The sequence below is a fragment of the Eulemur rufifrons genome, chromosome 20 (genome assembly GCF_041146395.1).
Source record: "Eulemur rufifrons isolate Redbay chromosome 20, OSU_ERuf_1, whole genome shotgun sequence".
Lineage (NCBI taxonomy): Eukaryota > Metazoa > Chordata > Mammalia > Primates > Lemuridae > Eulemur > Eulemur rufifrons.
In genome coordinates, this window is record NC_091002.1 from 27921355 (window position 1) to 27939342 (window position 17988).

The window sequence follows — 17988 nt, forward strand, 5'->3', positions numbered from 1 at the left end:
TCCCAGAGTGCTAGGATTACAGGCGTGAGCCACCGTGCCCGGCCCCCATTCTCTTTTTCAGTCTTATTTTTCTTCATGGCACTTACCACTACCTGTGTTATACATTTCTTATTTATTGTCCTGTCTCCGCTAGAGCATAAGCTTCATATGAGCAAAGATGCTGCATCCTCAGGACCTGCCTGGTACAAGTAGTCACTCAGTATATACTATTTATGGAATGAAAGAATAAATATTGAGCTTAGGAATATGGGGTGTGGTGGCCTTGAATCATGGCTTCAAAATTTATCATTTAGTGGATATATAACAATGACCTTAATCCAATGTGGTAAGGGTTGTACCAGAGTAGGTACATAGTGTTATGGAAGTAGCAATTGGTTTCATTAAAGGGAGTAATCAGAGAAGGATTTACCCAAAAAAAGGTGATATTTGAGCTAGAATCGTGTAAGAGGAGAGGTGGTAATTACATTCTAGATTAGGGGTTGGCAAAGTTTTTCTATCAAGGGCCAGATAATAAATACTTTCAGTTTGTATGACTACGAGCTCTCTCTGGCATCTACTCCACTCTGCCTTTATAATGCAAAAGCAGCCATAGACAATATGTAAATTAATGAACATGGCTGTGTTCCAGTAGAATTTTATGTACAAAAACAGGCAGTGAGCCAGATTTGGACTGTAGTTTGCCAGCCCCTATTCTAGACAAAGACCTGCCTGAGCCTAGGAAGCTGGTCTGAGGTTCTCTGCTGGTGTGTGAGCTTCTGGATGCCAAGGCCAATCCTTTTCCATTCATATCAGGCACTTTGCAAGTGTGACTTTTAAACGTCCCATTAACTCTGAGAGGTGGAAAGTGCTATTACCTTTCCATTTCTTGAATGATTCTAAGAGATTGTCACGCTATTAGTGAGTAGGATAGTAGAAATTTGAACTCCCAGGTCTGTCAGACCCTAAAGCCCCATACTCTGGAAATGGCTTTCTTTTGACCTCATGATGATATGAAAATTTGGCTAGATAACTCTAAGTTCAAAATCCTAAGAACTTTGTAGACAGTGCACCATTGATTTCTGGCAATGATGTTTTAGATGAGCAATCGTAAGTGAATCTGATTGTTTCTCTGTAGGGAGTCTTTCTTTCTTCCACTGAACATTTTTTTTTTTTTTTTTTTTTTTTGAGACAGAGTCTTGCTTTGTTGCCCAGGCTAGAGTGAGTGCCGTGGCGTCAGCCTAGCTCACAGCAACCTCAAACTCCTGGGCTTAAGCGATCCTACTGCCTCAGCCTCCCGAGTAGCTGGGACTACAGGCATGTGCCACCATGCCCGGCTAATTTTTTTCTATATATATTTTAGTTGGCCAGATGATTTCTTTCTATTTTTAGTAGAGACGGGGTCTCGCTCTGGCTCAGGCTGGTCTCGAACTCCTGACCTTGAGCGATCCACCCGCCTCGGCCTCCCAGAGTGCTAGGATTACAGGCGTGTGCCACCACGCCCGGCCTGTTCCACTGAACATTTTTTTAAGTGGCCTGTGGCTGGTTGGTTGATTTCAACCCAAAATTTCAGAATTTTTTCAGGATGCATCTAATTAAACATCTTTTTCCCATATCACTCCTCAAACTAGGTGGTTTCTTTTGGCCTGATAACTCAGGGAACTTTCTTGTGTTATTTCTTTCCCTCCTTCCTTACTGGTTTCTTATTTGGGATGTACTACTGAATAGATATTAGATCTCCTAGATCTATCAAGCTTGTTTCTTTTCTCTCTCTCATAATTTCATCTCTTATTCTATGTTCTGGGAGCTCCCATGATTTGCTCTTTCATATTACTAATTTGGTTTTCAGTTATGTCTGTTCTCCTGTTCAGTCTTTCTAATGAGACTTTTCCCTCTAATCTTGTTACTTCCTAAGAACTCTTTCTTAATACTCAGACAACTCCTTTTCAAAAAAAGATCACTGTAGTATCCTCTTGCACAAATTAACAATGTATTTTTAAAGATTTATTCTATTTTTGTGTTGCTTCTGTTTCCCAGGGCTACTATTGTTCTCCTTGCTATTTATTAAGGTCACCTGTAGGGCTCTGGTTGCCCTTTGCCCTGGAGCATTGAGTGGCCTGGAATGTGTACACTGTAGGTGTCCCCTCAGGAGGAAAAACAGGGACATATATCCTAAACCAGCAGTTCAGTGATGGTCCAGGAATTTGGGACAGGACACAGTTATCCTCCTTTCTTTTTCTTTTTCCCTTCTTTCTCTCTTGTGGCTGCCTAGAGTTATCTCAGACACTACCATGTTCTTTTTCTGGTTTCAGGGCCCACTAGGAAACCTTCTGTGGACCTAATACATCTAGCAATCATGTATAATGTGTAAACTCACTCTAGTGCCAATTCTAACGGAACCAGAAAAGGCATTTATAAGGCAATCAGGGGACTTTAAATAGTAACTGAAAAAATATTAGATGATATTAAGGAATTGGTGTTTCTTTTAAAATGGGATAATGGTATTATGGTTATATTAAGAATCCTTAGGCCGGGCGCGGTGGCTCATGCCTGTAATCCTAGCACTCTGGGAGGCCGAGGCGGGTGGATCGCTCAAGGTCAGGAGTTCGAGACCAGCCTGAGCAAGAGCGAGACCCCGTCTCTACTAAAAATAGAAAGACATTATATGGACAACTAAAAATTTATATAGAAAAAATTAGCCGGGCATAGTGGCGCATGCCTGTAGTCCCAGCTACTCGGGAGGCTGAGGCAGTAGGATCGCTTAAGCCGAGGAGTCTGAGGTTGCTGTGAGCTAAGCTGACGCCACGGCACTCATTCTAGCCTGGGCAACAAAGTGAGACTCTGTCTCAACAAAAAAAAAAAAAAAAAGAATCCTTATCTCTTAGTGATACATATTGAAGTAGTTACAGTTGAAATGATATGTCTCAGATTTGCTTTAAAATAATCCAGTTGGGGGGTTATAGACCAGTGGTTCTCAACTAGGGGTAATTTTCCCCCCACAGGGCATTTAGCAATGTTTGGAGATGCTTTTGATCACCACAATTGGGGGTTTGCTACTGACATCTAGTAGCTAGAGGCCAAGGATATTGTTAAACATCTTATAGTGCACACGACAGACCCACACAACAGAGAATTATCTAACCCAAAATGTCATTAGTGTGAATTTGAGAAAATATATATATGCAGCTTATCATTTCCAAAAAAAAAACACAACCCTCACCACTCTGTGTGACAAACTCCCCACTCTGTTTTTCTAGCTGATTCTGGATGGAAAACCCCAGCTTGTCATTTAGCCTGTGGGTGTACTGGCCCTGGGTTGGCAGGCCTTTGTTTAAATACCATCCTGATATCCCAACGTTCACTTTCATCCTCAGTCCCAGCTGACTCTGAGCTTGAGGCCCAAACTGGTAAAACTAGTACTTAGTTTTCAACTGGAGCTTCCTGGGCTGATTGACCTCTCCAGAAGCTGAGTCCCTTCTGTTTTGTCTTCCAGAAATCTCTCAAAATTTCTGGTCTATAGATGCCACCCTTTGCTGCCTTTCAGATATGTTGTTGATTCATTAGTATTTTTATATTTCTTATATCATTTCCATGTGCTTTGGGGAAAAGGAAGAAGTAAATTTATGGATTCAGCCCACTGTCTTAAGTCAGATGTCTCTAATTACCTTCTTATAATACCTGATATACTTCCCTCTGTGATTAGAATTTAACAAAAACATATTTAGTGATAAATCACTAATTCTTTTGTTCATTCACTCAACATAATCCATTATTTGTTTAGTGCTTACTGTGTGTTAAACTCTGTGCTAGGTTTTAGGTATATAGTGAGAAACAAAGCAGATATGTAATCCTTACCCTTGTGGAGTCTATTGTATAAAGGAGGGACACTCATTAATCAACTATAGTCAAATAAATATATAGTTGCAACATGTGCTAGGTATTATCAAGGGAAATAACAGGGTGCTTGCTCTGTGAGAATAATATAGAAAATAATAGCTAACATTGACGGGGAGTACACAATGTGTGCTAGTTACTGTGCCAAGAACTCTACATGGATGATCCCATTTAATCTTCAGAATAACTTATTTTAGAGATGAGGAAATGGAGACGTATGATCTTAATTTAGTATTAGAAAGTCAAAGAAGACCTCTTGGAAAAGTAACACATTTTTAAAAATGAGAACTGGGTGAGTGGGAGTTAGCCAGGCAAAGAATGGAGGGAGGCTATATGAAGCAGAAGTAATAACATGTTCAAAGGCCTAAGGATAAAGGAACTCAGCATGGAAGGATGCCTGTGGCTGAAGTTTAGAGAGCAAGGAAAGAGCGCAGGAGATAGAAGGTAGGTAGGGGCTAAATTGGGGAGGTTGTGCGAGGACACGGTAAGGAGATTCGATTTCATTCTGCAGGTGTGGGAAATCACTGGAAGGTTTTACATAAGAGAAGGACATGATCTGATTTGCTTTCCTAGAGATCACCTTGTCTGCTTTGTGGAAATGGATTGGCAGGGGCCAGAGGCCAGGTAAGATAGGATGGAGGTTGGAACTACACTGGTGACAGTAGAGAATGGGAAAAGACAGACAGATTTCAGGTTTTAGGTATATCCTTAAAATATATTACTTGCAACTGGGTTGGATGTAAAAGATAAGCATGAGGAAGAAACAAAGGATTTCCACATTTCTTACTTGAGCAACAGGGTGGATGAGAGTGCTAGCTACTGAATGCCAAGGAAAAGGTTTTAGACACAGAACATTTGTGTTGCCTGTGAAATTTGAAGTGGAGGTGGCACACAGGCAGTTGAGAGTCTGGAGCTCAGAAGAGAGGTCTGACCAAGCAATGCAAATGTGGGAATTGCTAGCATATCATTTGTACTTATGGCCATCTATCTGATCAGGTCAACTAGATAGAACATAGAGAAGAGTACCAAGGACAGAACCCTGAGGAATGCCCATATTTAGAGATCTGGTGTTGGAAGAGGAACAACTAGCAAGGAACACTGAGATGGAGCAGCCAAGATTCAGAGAAAATCAGAAGGCTGCTCTGTAGTAGAAAGCAAGAAAGGAAAGTGCTTCAAAGAGGAGGGAGTTTTTGAAGGATAGCTTACTTCACTGCATCACTGCAAAAAAAAAAAAAAAAAAAAAAAAGGAAGCAGTGATTAACCAGTTTGAATGCTCATTTTAAGACGAGAGCTGCTTACCACAGTATGTTCAAAACTTGCCATCAACAAAAAAGCATGGTATAATATCTCCCATCTCTTTGAAACAAACAAAAAACAACCATCCACCTCATACCTCCCTCCAGCTGCCACTCCTTTCCTCTGCATCTCTTTATGGTAACAGTCCTCATAAAAGGAGTCAGTATCTCACTTTCTCCTCTATCTTTATTTCACTCCATTTAGGCTTTCTCACCCACTACTCAAACCACCCTTGAAAAGGTCACCAATAGCTGCCATCTTGTCAAATCTGGTTTTACTTCTGCCTCTTCCTACTGAATCTGTAGGCAGTATTTGAGTTGATTACTCCCTCCTTGAAAAACTCTGCTCCAGGCTTCTATGACACCACATTCTGCCTGATTACCTCCCACTTCATGGCTACTGCTTATGAGTCAGTTCAGCTGATCTTTTAAAAGAATGTAAATCCGGTTATGTCTCTCCTCTGTTCAGAAGCCCTCCAATCACATGGTGTTTCTCATCACACTCAGAATTAAAGCCACACTCAGTACCATGAACTACAAAGCCCTACATCTGCTAGTTCCTGCCCACCTACCTCTCTGGCATCTCCTATCACATTGGCCTTTGTACTAGTCCTCAAACCCATCAAGCTCCTATGGGTTATTATGCTTGCAATTCCCAAGTCTTTGCTTGGTTCACTTCTTCACATTATTTAGAGCTCTGCTTAGATACAGCCTCCTCAGAGACTTTCCCAAACCGCTTTATCACTGCCCCCCAACCCCGTCACTTTCTATCTCCTTACCCTGCTTTTTTTCATTCATAGCACTTGTCCCTGTCTGAATTTAAGTATTGGCTTGTTTGTGAACAGTGTCCTCCTTCTCCCTCACAGAACGTAAGCTTTCTATCACTTGTCTGCTTGATCGCTTCTCCATTTCCAGTGTCTGGCATACAATTGCTGATCCATAAATATTTTTTGAGTGAATGTTGCTACGAGGTTGAATCAGATGAAGGTGGGAATGTGTACATTGGGTTTGACAATATTCCATTTGTTGGTGTCCTGGCTGAGCAGTTTAAACAGAGCACTGAGGGTGAGAGTCAGAGCAGATAGATTAAGGAGAACCCAGAGGTGAGGAATTCGAGAAAACAAATTAGACAACTGTCGTGAGAAGTCAGCTGAGAAGAATAACACGGGACTGGTGGTAGCTGGAGGAGGGTGAATGAGGTCAGGAAATCTTTGAGATGACAGAAATGGATATAATCCAGAGCACACGTGATGGGATTGGCCTTTACGTGGGAGGAATGTGTCCCCTCTTTTAGTGGGTAGGAAAATGGTGAAGATAGGTACAAACTCACACTGGTTGTGTAGTTCATGGTGGGGAGTGAGAGTGGACGAGGATGAGTTGGCACCCAGTCGGCTGAATGAGAAATGCGGCCAAGCACTGGGTGAAAGGAAGCCAGGCCCTGTGGAATGGAGGGAGATCTCCAAGCTGCATGTTGGTATAGTTAAGATCCTGGCAAGAGGTGGCTGGGAGAGCAGGGTATGTATAGAAGCTTCCAGCCGTTTTTGATACATGGTGCCTAAGGGTCTGATGTTTGCTTGTCTTAATCAGGAACAATATTCTCTGTGCCAGGAAGCCATTTGGGTTTATGACAGGAAAATTGTCTTTTTCCCTTCCTTTCCCATCTTCCTTTAGATGGAGCCCATTGAGGCTAGGAGAGAGTACGGTATTTGCCTTGCACACCCAACCTACCATTAGGATTGGATGTGTTTGTGCCTCCAGATATTTGAGTGCTTTTTATGTGCTAAGTACTGTTTTGTGCTCAAAGATTACAGCAATGAATGAAACAAAGTCTCTGCCTTCAAAGAGCTTTTATTCTAATGCAGGGAGACAGTAAATAAATGTATGTCAGAGATGGAATAGGCATGTCACCCTGGGCCCTGTGCTGCCCCCCACGCCGGTAGCCCTGGGGTGGCAGTGGGAGGTACACACACTCTCTTCTGTCTGTGTTTCGATGTCCTGCCATCTGCAGAAGTACTGAATGAGCCCTTCTTCCTCATCAGGGTGCTTCCCTGAGCAGCTGACTTGAGCCCTCCATTGCACTATGTGGTAATTAATGACTTATTCTGTTCTCTTGATTTCAGATGAGACGCCAATTATTGCAGTGATGGTGGCCCTGTCTTCTCTGCTAGTGATTGTGTTTATTATCATAGTTCTGTACATGTTAAGGTGAGCATGTTGATCCTTCTGCTTAGACTCTGTTTCAATACCCTAGTGTCTCAGTAAGCCCACACAGTCCAGTAGATAGTAGGATAAGAACAATGAATAGGATAGAGGGGGAATGACTCATGATAGTGCTAAGATTAAAATTCTACTTAGAAATGGTTTAAAAGCTCTACATAGTCTTTCTTAAGCCCTGGATCCTCCCCTTTTCCATCTGTCCAAGCCTAGTCCCCCAGCTGCAGTTCAATCTAAAGCCCAAATGGTGGTTTGGAGGTTGGGGTAAGAAGCCACAGTTTGTTTTATTAGTGACAGGTGTTTCAGGATCTTCAGATCTAGCCCTGTTTGAGCAACCCCTAAAAGGGCCTCAGTGAGATTACATGCTCAACAAAAGCCTACTTTATTTCTAGTTGGGGCTTTGTCCCCAAGCCCCTCTGGGACCCCTGGCCCTGGTGTGCTGTGCTGAACCATGTGAGTTACAGGATTCCTCTTTCTGACCTTCTTTCAGGGTCCTCTAGACATTACCACTCAAATGGCGAGCAGAAGCAAGGAAGGGGAACCCAAGGGAGAGAAGGGGGTGGTGCATTTTTTGTCTTGCTGCTAAAGCTACTGCCCTGACTAACTGGGTTTAGCTCTCCCAACTTATCTTTGGCTTAACCTGTTCTGTGCTCCCTCTTGTTCTGCAGGAATAGAGAAGGGAACCTTGTGTGCCCCCTACAATTTGGCTTGTCTCCCCATTATTCTGCAGGAGACTTGTGGCCAGACCTGTGCCCACCCAGTCTGAAGCTCTGGACTTCTCCCTGGGGGCTCCCAGGCTGCACTGATGAAATACCAGGATTTTTTGTTTGATATAGATCTTCCTATCTCCCCTACTGCATTCCACTCACTCATCCTTTCTCCACCTGGTACAGCTGTGCTCTCTAGTGGGTCTTGGAACTAGGGCTGCGTAGAGGAGCCGTGCCAGCCAGAATATACTATTGGTGTTACCTGGGTTGAATTCTAGTGTGCTGAGGGTAAGCAAGAGCAGCCCAGGGTACTCAGTCACCAGGGCATAGAGCTGCCTCAGGATGTGTGTGACCTGTCTCTGAAAGAGCCTGATTATTTGATGAAGGAGATTTAGAAAGGCTGTGTTGATAAGTAGGAATACACAGCCAATGACTTGCCTCTTGCTCCTCTATGCTTCGTTTTTCACTATGAACATTTTCTCATTAGGTTTAAGAAATACAAGCAAGCTGGGAGCCATTCCAATTCTTTCCGCTTATCCAATGGCCGCGCTGAGGATGTGGGTAAGGCACCTCTTAATGGCATGGGGAACCCTCACAAGGAGGGAAATCAAGAAATTAGGGGTTTCTTCATCCTTTAAAAAAAAAAACAAGACTATAAAAAAGGCAGGGGGAAAATCTTGAAGAAAACAGCCCTAGATCTTGGAGGCTTGATCCATGAGATACAATCTCCAATTGTCACCAGAAAAGGGGCTGGGCGCCCAGGGCACCTGACTGACCTCTTCCCCTCTTCTGCACTGCAGAGCCCCAAAGTGTGCCACTTCTGGCCAGATCCCCAAGCACCAACAGGAAGTACCCACCCCTGCCTGTGGACAAGCTGGAAGAGGAGATTAACCGGAGAATGGCTGATGACAATAAGCTCTTCAGAGAGGAATTTAATGTGAGTTCTTTGTTGAAAGTGGCGTATCAGTTGAGAGGAAGGCAGACCTAAGGTCAGGCCTTTTGAGTCATGGGGTAGAAAACAGGTTTCTAATGCTTAAGAGGTGAGAAGTTTTTACCAAATTTATTGGATTCTCTTCTTGTATGATTATGGATAGAAAATGAAAAAAGATTTGCCTCAGTTTCCTAATCTACCCATCCATCCATCTGTCTATTCATCATCACATCTGTTACTTCTTTTGTTTAAGCATCTAATACGTGCCAGGTAGTAGTCTAGCTGCCAAGGTTATGGTAGGGAGCAAAAATAGATCCAATCCCTACTCTCAAGGAACTCACTGTCCAGTAGGGAAACCCTACAAACAAGAACAAAAATAACAACATAAATCCAAGCAGCAATACAGGATATAAAGGACTAGTGCATAGTTGTAGGAGCCCATATTAAGAAATGGCCATTTAGAGTATAGAGCAGGGGTTTCAGAGTGTCTAAAGTAGCACAGTCTGGAAATGAGGACCATGGCAGACTGCAGAACACAGGTCTCATCTTGAGTATTTAGATTTGTATTTTTAATAATTCCCACAAGGAAGTGGAACATGTTTGTAAACCACCAGTTCTAATCCCAGGTCAGAAGAGATTCTTTGAATAAATGTTGTTTTAATTGATACCTAATCATAGATAAGGGTGGCTGGGAAAGGGGAGTGAGGAACATTCTAGACACTGGAAATAGCAGGAGCAAATTGTCAGGAGTGAGGGTGGGTAAGGGAAGGGCACATTCAAAAAATTAAAGAAGGGATGTGTATGGCTAAAGGGCAGAGATTCGGGGGAATAGAAAGAGGTGAAACAAAGAAGGCTGGCCAGACCATCAATCTTGTAGCTTTCCATGAGAGAAGTAGAAAGCTATGGACCAACCAGATCTGTATTTTGGAAAGATGACTCTGGCTTCTGTGTGGAGAGTAGCCTATGGAGAGATCAGAATAGTTGCAGGGAATAGTTAGGGTCTGCAGAAGTTGTTAAGATCAGAAGTGCTGGTAGATTGACCTAAAGTGGTAATGATTAGGGAGAGGGGAATGGAATTAAGAATGCAGAGGAGCAGTTCCAGAGTTGGTTCATTCATCATTGCTAAACTATCACTTTCCTTCATACCTTTCCACTAAGCCATGTGTCAGCTTGTCTTGTAGTCTGGTTCCTCTCATGGTGCCACAATGGCTTCCCCAGTTCTAGGCATCACATGAGCTCTAACAAGGTCCAGTGGGCAAAGGATGACCACTTCTTCCTTTTATCAGGAAAATTTTCCCAGAAGACTGGGAAATTTTCCCTGGAGACTTCCCTTGTCACATGCTCTTTCTTAAGCCAGTCACAAGCAAAGGAGAAATAGGGTTACTATGGCTAGCTGAGAACAATCCAGATTATTATCCCTGGATCATGTAGGGCATGGGTGGACAGCCCTACAGAATAAGAGCTCTGGGAAAGGAGGAATGGTTACGGGGTGGGTAGATCACCACTCATACCTACTCCACTAGTGAAGGGCTTAGGGAAGTGGAGAGTGAGAAAATCACTACTATATAGAGAATAAATGGAAGGGGACAGAAAGAGTTGAAGCAGGAGACCAGTTACCAGGCAAAAGTTTAATGGAATAGTTTGGACCCTTTTTTCTGACTTTTGGAAAAACAGCACCATTTAATGTTTATTATTGATAGAGAACATTTATCATACACCACAAGACAGCACCCCATCCTCAGCACTATACCTGGGTCTGTGATAGACATTGTACTGTTTCATAATCTGCAGTACCAACTGCTTCTGGGTGATGAAGTGTGTGATCCCATTGCCATGAGTTTTGTTTGGAGATAAAATTCCCTGAAATCACATGATAAAGGCCTTCCAGTAAATCCCTGGATAGTGGTAGTGTCCTGGAGACACGGTGGGTAAATTCAGGTAGATATTGTGATGAGAGCCATTTGCTCTGCTATCGATGCTTATGAGCTCATTGGGCCAGCAGTGGGGTAGCAAAGAGCTGACCATCATCTCCTGTGTTCTTAGCAACGAGTGCTGTCCGGTAAGGATTCACATGACACATAAATATTTCCTATCTTGCTCCAGTTTATACTCATTCAGAGCCATTGGTTAAGTAGGTTACCCCGCAGCAGTCTACTTCCAGCATGGGCCAGCATGTCTCATTGAGCCATTTGTATGCCAGGGTGGACTTTTTTCTTCCTTCAGTCAACTGTTGATGTCAGCAGGCAGTCAGGAGTGTCTATTGAGGGAGTGGGTTGTATGGCAGGCATCCTGTGCACATCACTTCCAGTTGATGGTGGAATTCTGCTTGGCATGTCCAAATTTTTGGCTTAATTGGATCACATAATACCTGGTTTATGAGGAGGATCTGAAGTCATTTGCATACCTAGTGCCTTATGGTTAGGCTTACCGTCTCTACTCTAGAGCCCAATATTAAGCTGGGAGCATGGTCTTGTCCCCATGTCCTAGGGTTTTTCTTTATGATCCTCCTTTTTTAGCCTTACCACAAGCACTTTTGAGCCCCATAGAATCTACCAGAGCCAGTATCTCCATGGCCTAGATCATCTGGAGAGCCTTCTCTTTTCAGATCACTCAATAAATGGGTCAGAGCAGGATACAAGCATATGGTATATGCCTATTGTCCCCAAACCCCGGGCCGCGGCCCAGTACCAGTCAGTGGCCTGTTAGGAAGTGGGCCAGCTCCACATCACCTCCCCCACCTCACCCTCAGCACACTCAGCCGTCCCCTCAGTCCATGGAAAAATTGTCTTCCATGAAACTGGCTCCTGGTGCCAAAAGGATTGGGGGCTGACTGCTGGTATGCTATACCCAAAACCCAAAATGGCCTAGAAGCATCGCTCCTCATCCTAAGCAGGGGAGGGGTGTTGGGGCAAGGACCAGCAAATTGTCTTTTATGTTGGAGGAGAGATCCGTCATGCTGAAGGTCTTTGACCTTTAGAAAACTTGGCTGAGGTGGCAGGCCACTGTATTGTGTACATCTTAGCATGTATATCTAAGATAACATAACTTCCTGCTCTTTAATTTCTGTCAGCTTGGTGTTATCGGTATAGTTGTCAGGGTGATGTCCTGTGAAACAGACAAAATCCTCATGAACCAGATCACAGCACAGAAAGGTCAAGATTATTTATCACTGAGGCTGCTCCTGTCTTGAGAAAGGGTAACTGCCTTAGGTAGTCTGCACAACTTAAAAACAACATACACTTGCTCCTATTAATAGCATAACCAGGAGTTACGTGTTAATCTGTAGGAAGGAGAGTACATCTGGGAGAAGCAACTATAAATCTACAGCTCCAACTGATTCAGTTTACCATAGGCCACTGACATTCGTAAAGACGGTCAGTCTTTCATGCTCGTCTGTTTGGTGGCTTGTGTGGAGAGGTAACATGAAACAACAGAATAGCTAATACTAGTAGTTGCTGAACACTCACTCTATGCTATCACTAAACTCAGAGATGTAAATGGATTATCTCATCATGATCCTACAGCTTTTAAAGTTTTCTGTAGCACTTAAGATCATGCAGTTCACCGAGGGACTTAGACTTTCGGTAAAGAGAGATCACTGCTCTGGGAGCTTGCATTTGCTCCTTCTGTAATGGTCCCTATCTAATGGGTTAGGGAATCAGTGTGGGCTATTCTGCCACTTAATAGGTAGCTTCTAACGTGAAGCCAGTTGGGGCCAAAACTCCTTCCATCACCTGGCCTGCAAAGGCTCCATTCTAATTAGCATATCATGGTCACATTCTGGGATCCCGGGAATTAGTTAGCTCAAGGCTGGAACCCAGTAGACCCCAAAAGATGCATTTCCCTTTACCTAGTTCACGGTTACCATGGTACATAACTATAGATTCTTAGGGAAAGATGAAGAGGGAGGTTCATGGTTATATATGAGTGTTGATGTGCCGTGGCAGAGTTTTTCCTTGGCGGTGACTTTCCTCTCCCTTTTTAAAGGGTTCTGGGTCTATGAAATGATCCAGGCCTAGGACTTGGATGAGAGGGGCTATTTCTCTAGCATGTGGTCTTTAGTAGGCTGCCTAAACTGACCTGGGCTAGCTACCTTCCATTTTCGTTATTGGGAGCTTTACAGTGAATTACTCACAACCAGAAACTTCTGAATCCTAATGCCAGTGGCCTCTGACACACCTTCCAACCCTCTAAGATCAAGAACCCATTTTGAAGCCAGGCCCTTTACTAGCATATCAGTGTGGAGAGGACTGCCAGGAAAGCACTTCTGAAAGATTCCAGCACTTTCCTCAACGGTGCACACCCTCCAGCAAAGCACATGTTGTGGATTCCCTCAAGGACATACTGAAGGTATCAGTAGAAAGGTTGAACCTTTAGAGCCCATGTACCACTCTGATCTCCTCTACTTGTGCTGAGATTTTCTGGCTTTTCATTATCACCTCGCTGAATCCAGCATTCAGTCCAGGTTTCCACTGGCCACCCTAACCCAGCCTTAGAACTGTGGCCAGTGCCTGAGCTGTTATGCTACCTGCACAAGTTCATTTGACCATACCAACTAGAAATTTGGCCTCATCCAAAAGTTATCCTCTCTCCTCTTCGGTTTGACATCCCCCAAATCTATATCAATGACTATTCTTATAATTTTTAATTACAGAACTGAGTGTATTCCCATAATTTCTTCTAAGTATTTATTAGCTCTTTGCTTTTCTACTTTATTTATGTATTTTACTCTCCAGATTATGTTATGCTTATATCCTGATTATCCATAAGCAGTGAGACCTGGGCTGTGGGGCAGTTTTCATCATGAAAGCAAGATGCAGTAGAGAGCATAATAGAGATTTTTGGAAGTTACCTTTCTCCAAGTACTCTGTTTCCTTCATAATTATTTCAGTTGTCTCACTTAAAGCCTGAACACCTCAGGAAAGATGGTGAATTCTGTTGGCATTAAAATTCAGTAGCCAGCAAAATCCTGAAATTGTAACAGTTGGTTTAGCAAAATACATTTATAGTCATAGAAAAGCCCTGAGTCTTATGCTGTCATTTGGAGGTGAACATTTGATGTTGGAGCTGGGCTTTTTCTTGTTTGTTACTTAATGTCAGAAGTAATCTTACTTCTTGGTTTCAACATTTCTCATCTCCTTTTAATTGGGACGCTCCCACACCTTTACCACTAGCTAGAATACATGCCAGGTAATAGTAAGTATTAAATGAAGTAGAGTTGTATAGCTGTGAACTGTGAGTGGCTTGCTTTTTCCCATCCTGGAAATTGGTTGACAGTCTCTTTCCTTCCATCTGAACCCAGTAACAAGCTCACATCACCCACATTTCCCCCAACAGTTTCTCAGCTACAACCCACTCAGATACTAACTGCTAAGTCATTTAAGGTCCAAAGTTAAAAACAAGAGAAGTCAACTCAACTCAAGCAAAAAACAAAGAGAACTATCAATTTAGGAAGACACTGGAGGAGCTGGCAGAATCAAAAGATGAGTTGGAGTTCCAGGCCTTGGGCAGAGCAGGTACTACCGTGGTGGCTCTTGGACCCTCCCAGGGAAGCACCTAGTTTTCAAAATCCTGAGAAAGAGAATCTGATTGGCCCAAGTGTGAGTCAGGTATGACTATGCTTGGATCAATCAGCCCTGGAAGGGAAGAGGAGAAATATCACATAGGGAAAACACAACAATTTGTGTCTGCTATCATAGAGTAATATTTTTATAGTCATCATATGGGGAAGGCCTTTCTAAACTAACTATAAGAGTCACACACCAGAATGGAAAAGATTGGTAGATAATAAATATATTAAAATGTTAAACATCTCTATGACAAACAACGCCATTAAAAAGTGACCAATGAGGAGAACCTATTTGCCACAGGTAAACAAGAGTTTTCCATACGATTTAAAGAGCTTCTACAAACCTATGAGGAAAGGGTAAACAATTCAGTAGAAAAATTGGCAATTTACAGAAGAAATACAAATGGTTTATAAACATAGAAAAGAAGATCGATGTATATAGTAATCAGGGAAGTATATATTAAAGCTAACCATTATTTTGGACCTACCAGATTTGAAAATTTTAAAAGATTGATATTAAATGTGGGCAAAAATATGGGAAACGGATACTCTTATACACAAGTGGGGGGAGTTTAAATTAGTATAGCATTGGAAGGATGATTTGGCAATATTAATCAAAATTTAAATGCTTATGCTATCTGACCTAGCTTCTGGGACTCTATGTAACAGAAAAACCCTCATGCACAGGTGTGTATTTGTATAAGGGTTTTCATTATAGCATTATTTATAATAGCAAAGGAAATGAAAAGCAAATATCTATCAAGTAGAATAGCTAAATGATTTCTTCTATCCATTATGAAATCCTATACTGTCATTAAAAGTAATGTGTTTACATGGATCTCCCAGTCATATTGTTATGTGAGAAAACACATAGCAGAGGACATGGTATAATCACATTTTTATTTTTAAAAATATCTATGTATATCTGTGTGTGTTTGGGTGTGTTAATACTTTTTTTTTAAGTCTGGAAGAATACTGTGAACTGTCAACAGTGGCTTCCAGTGAAGCAGGGCTGGAGGGGAGTTGGGTGGAAGATAGGAGAGATAGGAAACTCCCGCTTTCTAAAGCTGAATTATTTGACTTTGTTTTACAACAAGCATTTTTTTAAATAATATTTTTTAAAGCAGAGTTTTCTTTTTAATATGGAAAACAAGCTAATGGACCTTAATGTGCTGTAATGGATATGTAGCATCTAGAATAAAGAAGCTACTATCCCTAGTTTGAACTGTGCCAGGAGTCTTGTGGTCAGTTCACTGTGAAAAGGGATATCACCAAATGGAATGTTCTGGAGAGAAACTGGACCATGGGGGTGACAGCTGAAGGAACAGTAGGCATAGGATATGACAACTGTTCTCAGATGTTTGACTTTGGCTGAAAGGAGACCCTGTAGCATGTCTATGAATGCCCACCATGATCAGAAGTTCCAGGCTATGGCTTTCATCCTAGTTACAAGCTGGAACTTTTTTACTTACCAGCATTTGTCTTTGGAGGAGTCATTGAATTTTATTTAAATGAAACACTTGGAAAAGCCACTCATTGAGGTCCCTAAAGCATGATCAAGGTTTAAAAATAAAAAAATTGGTTAGCTCCTGAGAGGAAGGGAATAGGAGAGAGAAAAAAGAGGAAAAGGTGGAGCCAGTGAGACAGTCAGAATCTGTGCATTGTAAGGTGTGACCTCCTTCCTCAGGACCTCACATCTTTAATAACACAGTTAAGCCCAGTGAAGAAGTGTGTGTGTATGTGTAATCTGGTGATGGGACTGAGTGTGGCATCTGAATTGAGGCAGAGGTGAAAGAACCTCTGCATTGATGAATTGTCTCAAAATAAATGAATCAGAGCCAAAGTCTTATGGGATTTAGCAGGAACTGTGGCAAGGGCTTTGAAATTCCACAGTCCAGAAAGTTGGGGGTTCAGGCTTTGCAAGGAGCAGAGAAGGTACCAGCTGACATCTGTGTTTCACACTACTTAGTACAAGGGAAATGCAAAAGAAATTGTGTATCTGGATGTTGGTTCCTTTTAAACAGAACTCGTCCGAGAATTACCTTGGAAAGTAGTAAATTTCCCATCTCTGCAGTGTTTCAAGCACTGGTGACTATTAGGTGAGAGTATTGAAAGGGGATTCAAGCATTAAAAGTGAATGAGATTCAGTCCTGTACTGGAGATCTAGGCAGCACAGTGAGTCAAGGAAAAAAATGACAGGATTGCAAAGGAAGAGACAAAAAATGAATTTTTCATGGAGGAGAATATTGTCTTTAGAAAAATCCAAGGACTCATCAGATAAATTATTAGAATTAAAAAGTTATTTTAGCAAGGTTGCTAGTTACAAAAACATAAAAATTAACGCATTTCTATAGATAGGCCACAAATGGAAAGTCTAATAATACCTTTTAAAAGATGCCATTTATATAAAATATATATAAAATATAAAGTACCTAAGGATAATGTAACAAAATATTTTGAGAAAATTATACAAATGCTTGAACACTTTAAAGGAAAACAGTTTAAATTAGTGAAGAGAGAGGATCAATGGATTAGGAGGCTCAGTCAGTATTGTAAAGATGTCAATTCTCCCCAAACTGATATATAGATTCAATGCAATTCCAATAAAAATCCCAACAGGTTTTTTGTGGAACTTGACAAGCTGATTCTAAAATTTATATGGAGGAGAAAAGATCAAGAATAGCCAAGACATTCCTGAAGAAGAAGAACAAGGTGAGGAGACCTGCCTTACCAGATATAAAGAGATTATAAAATTTTAGTAATTAAGACAGTTTTGTATTGACTCTGGGATAGACACATTGACCAGTGGGATAAAATAGAGAGCTCAGAAGCAGATCCATGTGTAAGTGGAAACCTATTTATGACAGAATTGCTGTTGCAGTTTGGGTGGGGAAAGGATGGTCTTTACGATAAACAGTGCTTGGGACCATTGGGTAACCCTGTGGGAATAAATCAGATTGAATGTTTGTCTCATACCAAACACAAATCAATTCCAATTGTTGTAAACACTGAAATTTAAAGGACAAAATGATAAAATGTAGAGATAATAATGTAGTAAAATATACTTACGATTTCATAGTAGGAAAGGATTTCTTAAGACGTACATTGATGAATTTGACTATAGAAAAATGCAAAGATTCTGTTCATAAATAGATAACTGTAAAGAAAATGCAAGGGTAGGCCACATACTTGGTAAAAGATATTTGTAGCATGGATAACTGATAAAGGACAAGTATCCAGAATATGTGAATGCAAATTAATAAAAAAATAAACAAGCAATCCGGTAGAACAATGGGGAAAACACTCGACTTAGGTACTTCACAGTAGAGGACAGCCTTTTGACCAGACAACTGTGGGAAGATGATGAACCTCATTGATAATCAGAGAAATGTAAATTAAAAC

At 41.7% G+C, this 17988-nt stretch overlaps 1 protein-coding gene across 9 annotated transcripts in view; it reads left to right on the top strand.

Moving 5' to 3' along the window:
• PTPRA (protein tyrosine phosphatase receptor type A) overlaps positions 1–17988 on the top strand; it is a 127095-nt gene that overhangs the window by 78422 nt on the left and 30685 nt on the right. For 8 of the 9 annotated variants that reach the window (XM_069496510.1, XM_069496511.1, XM_069496513.1 and 5 more), the window contains 3 exons: positions 7286–7370; positions 8574–8647; positions 8887–9023. In XM_069496510.1, the coding sequence (XP_069352611.1) occupies positions 7286–7370; positions 8574–8647; positions 8887–9023 (296 nt within the window). Of the gene's footprint in view, positions 1–7285; positions 7371–8573; positions 8648–8886; positions 9024–17205; positions 17299–17988 lie in introns of those variants that run through there. The other variant, XM_069496518.1, reaches the window with a different exon arrangement.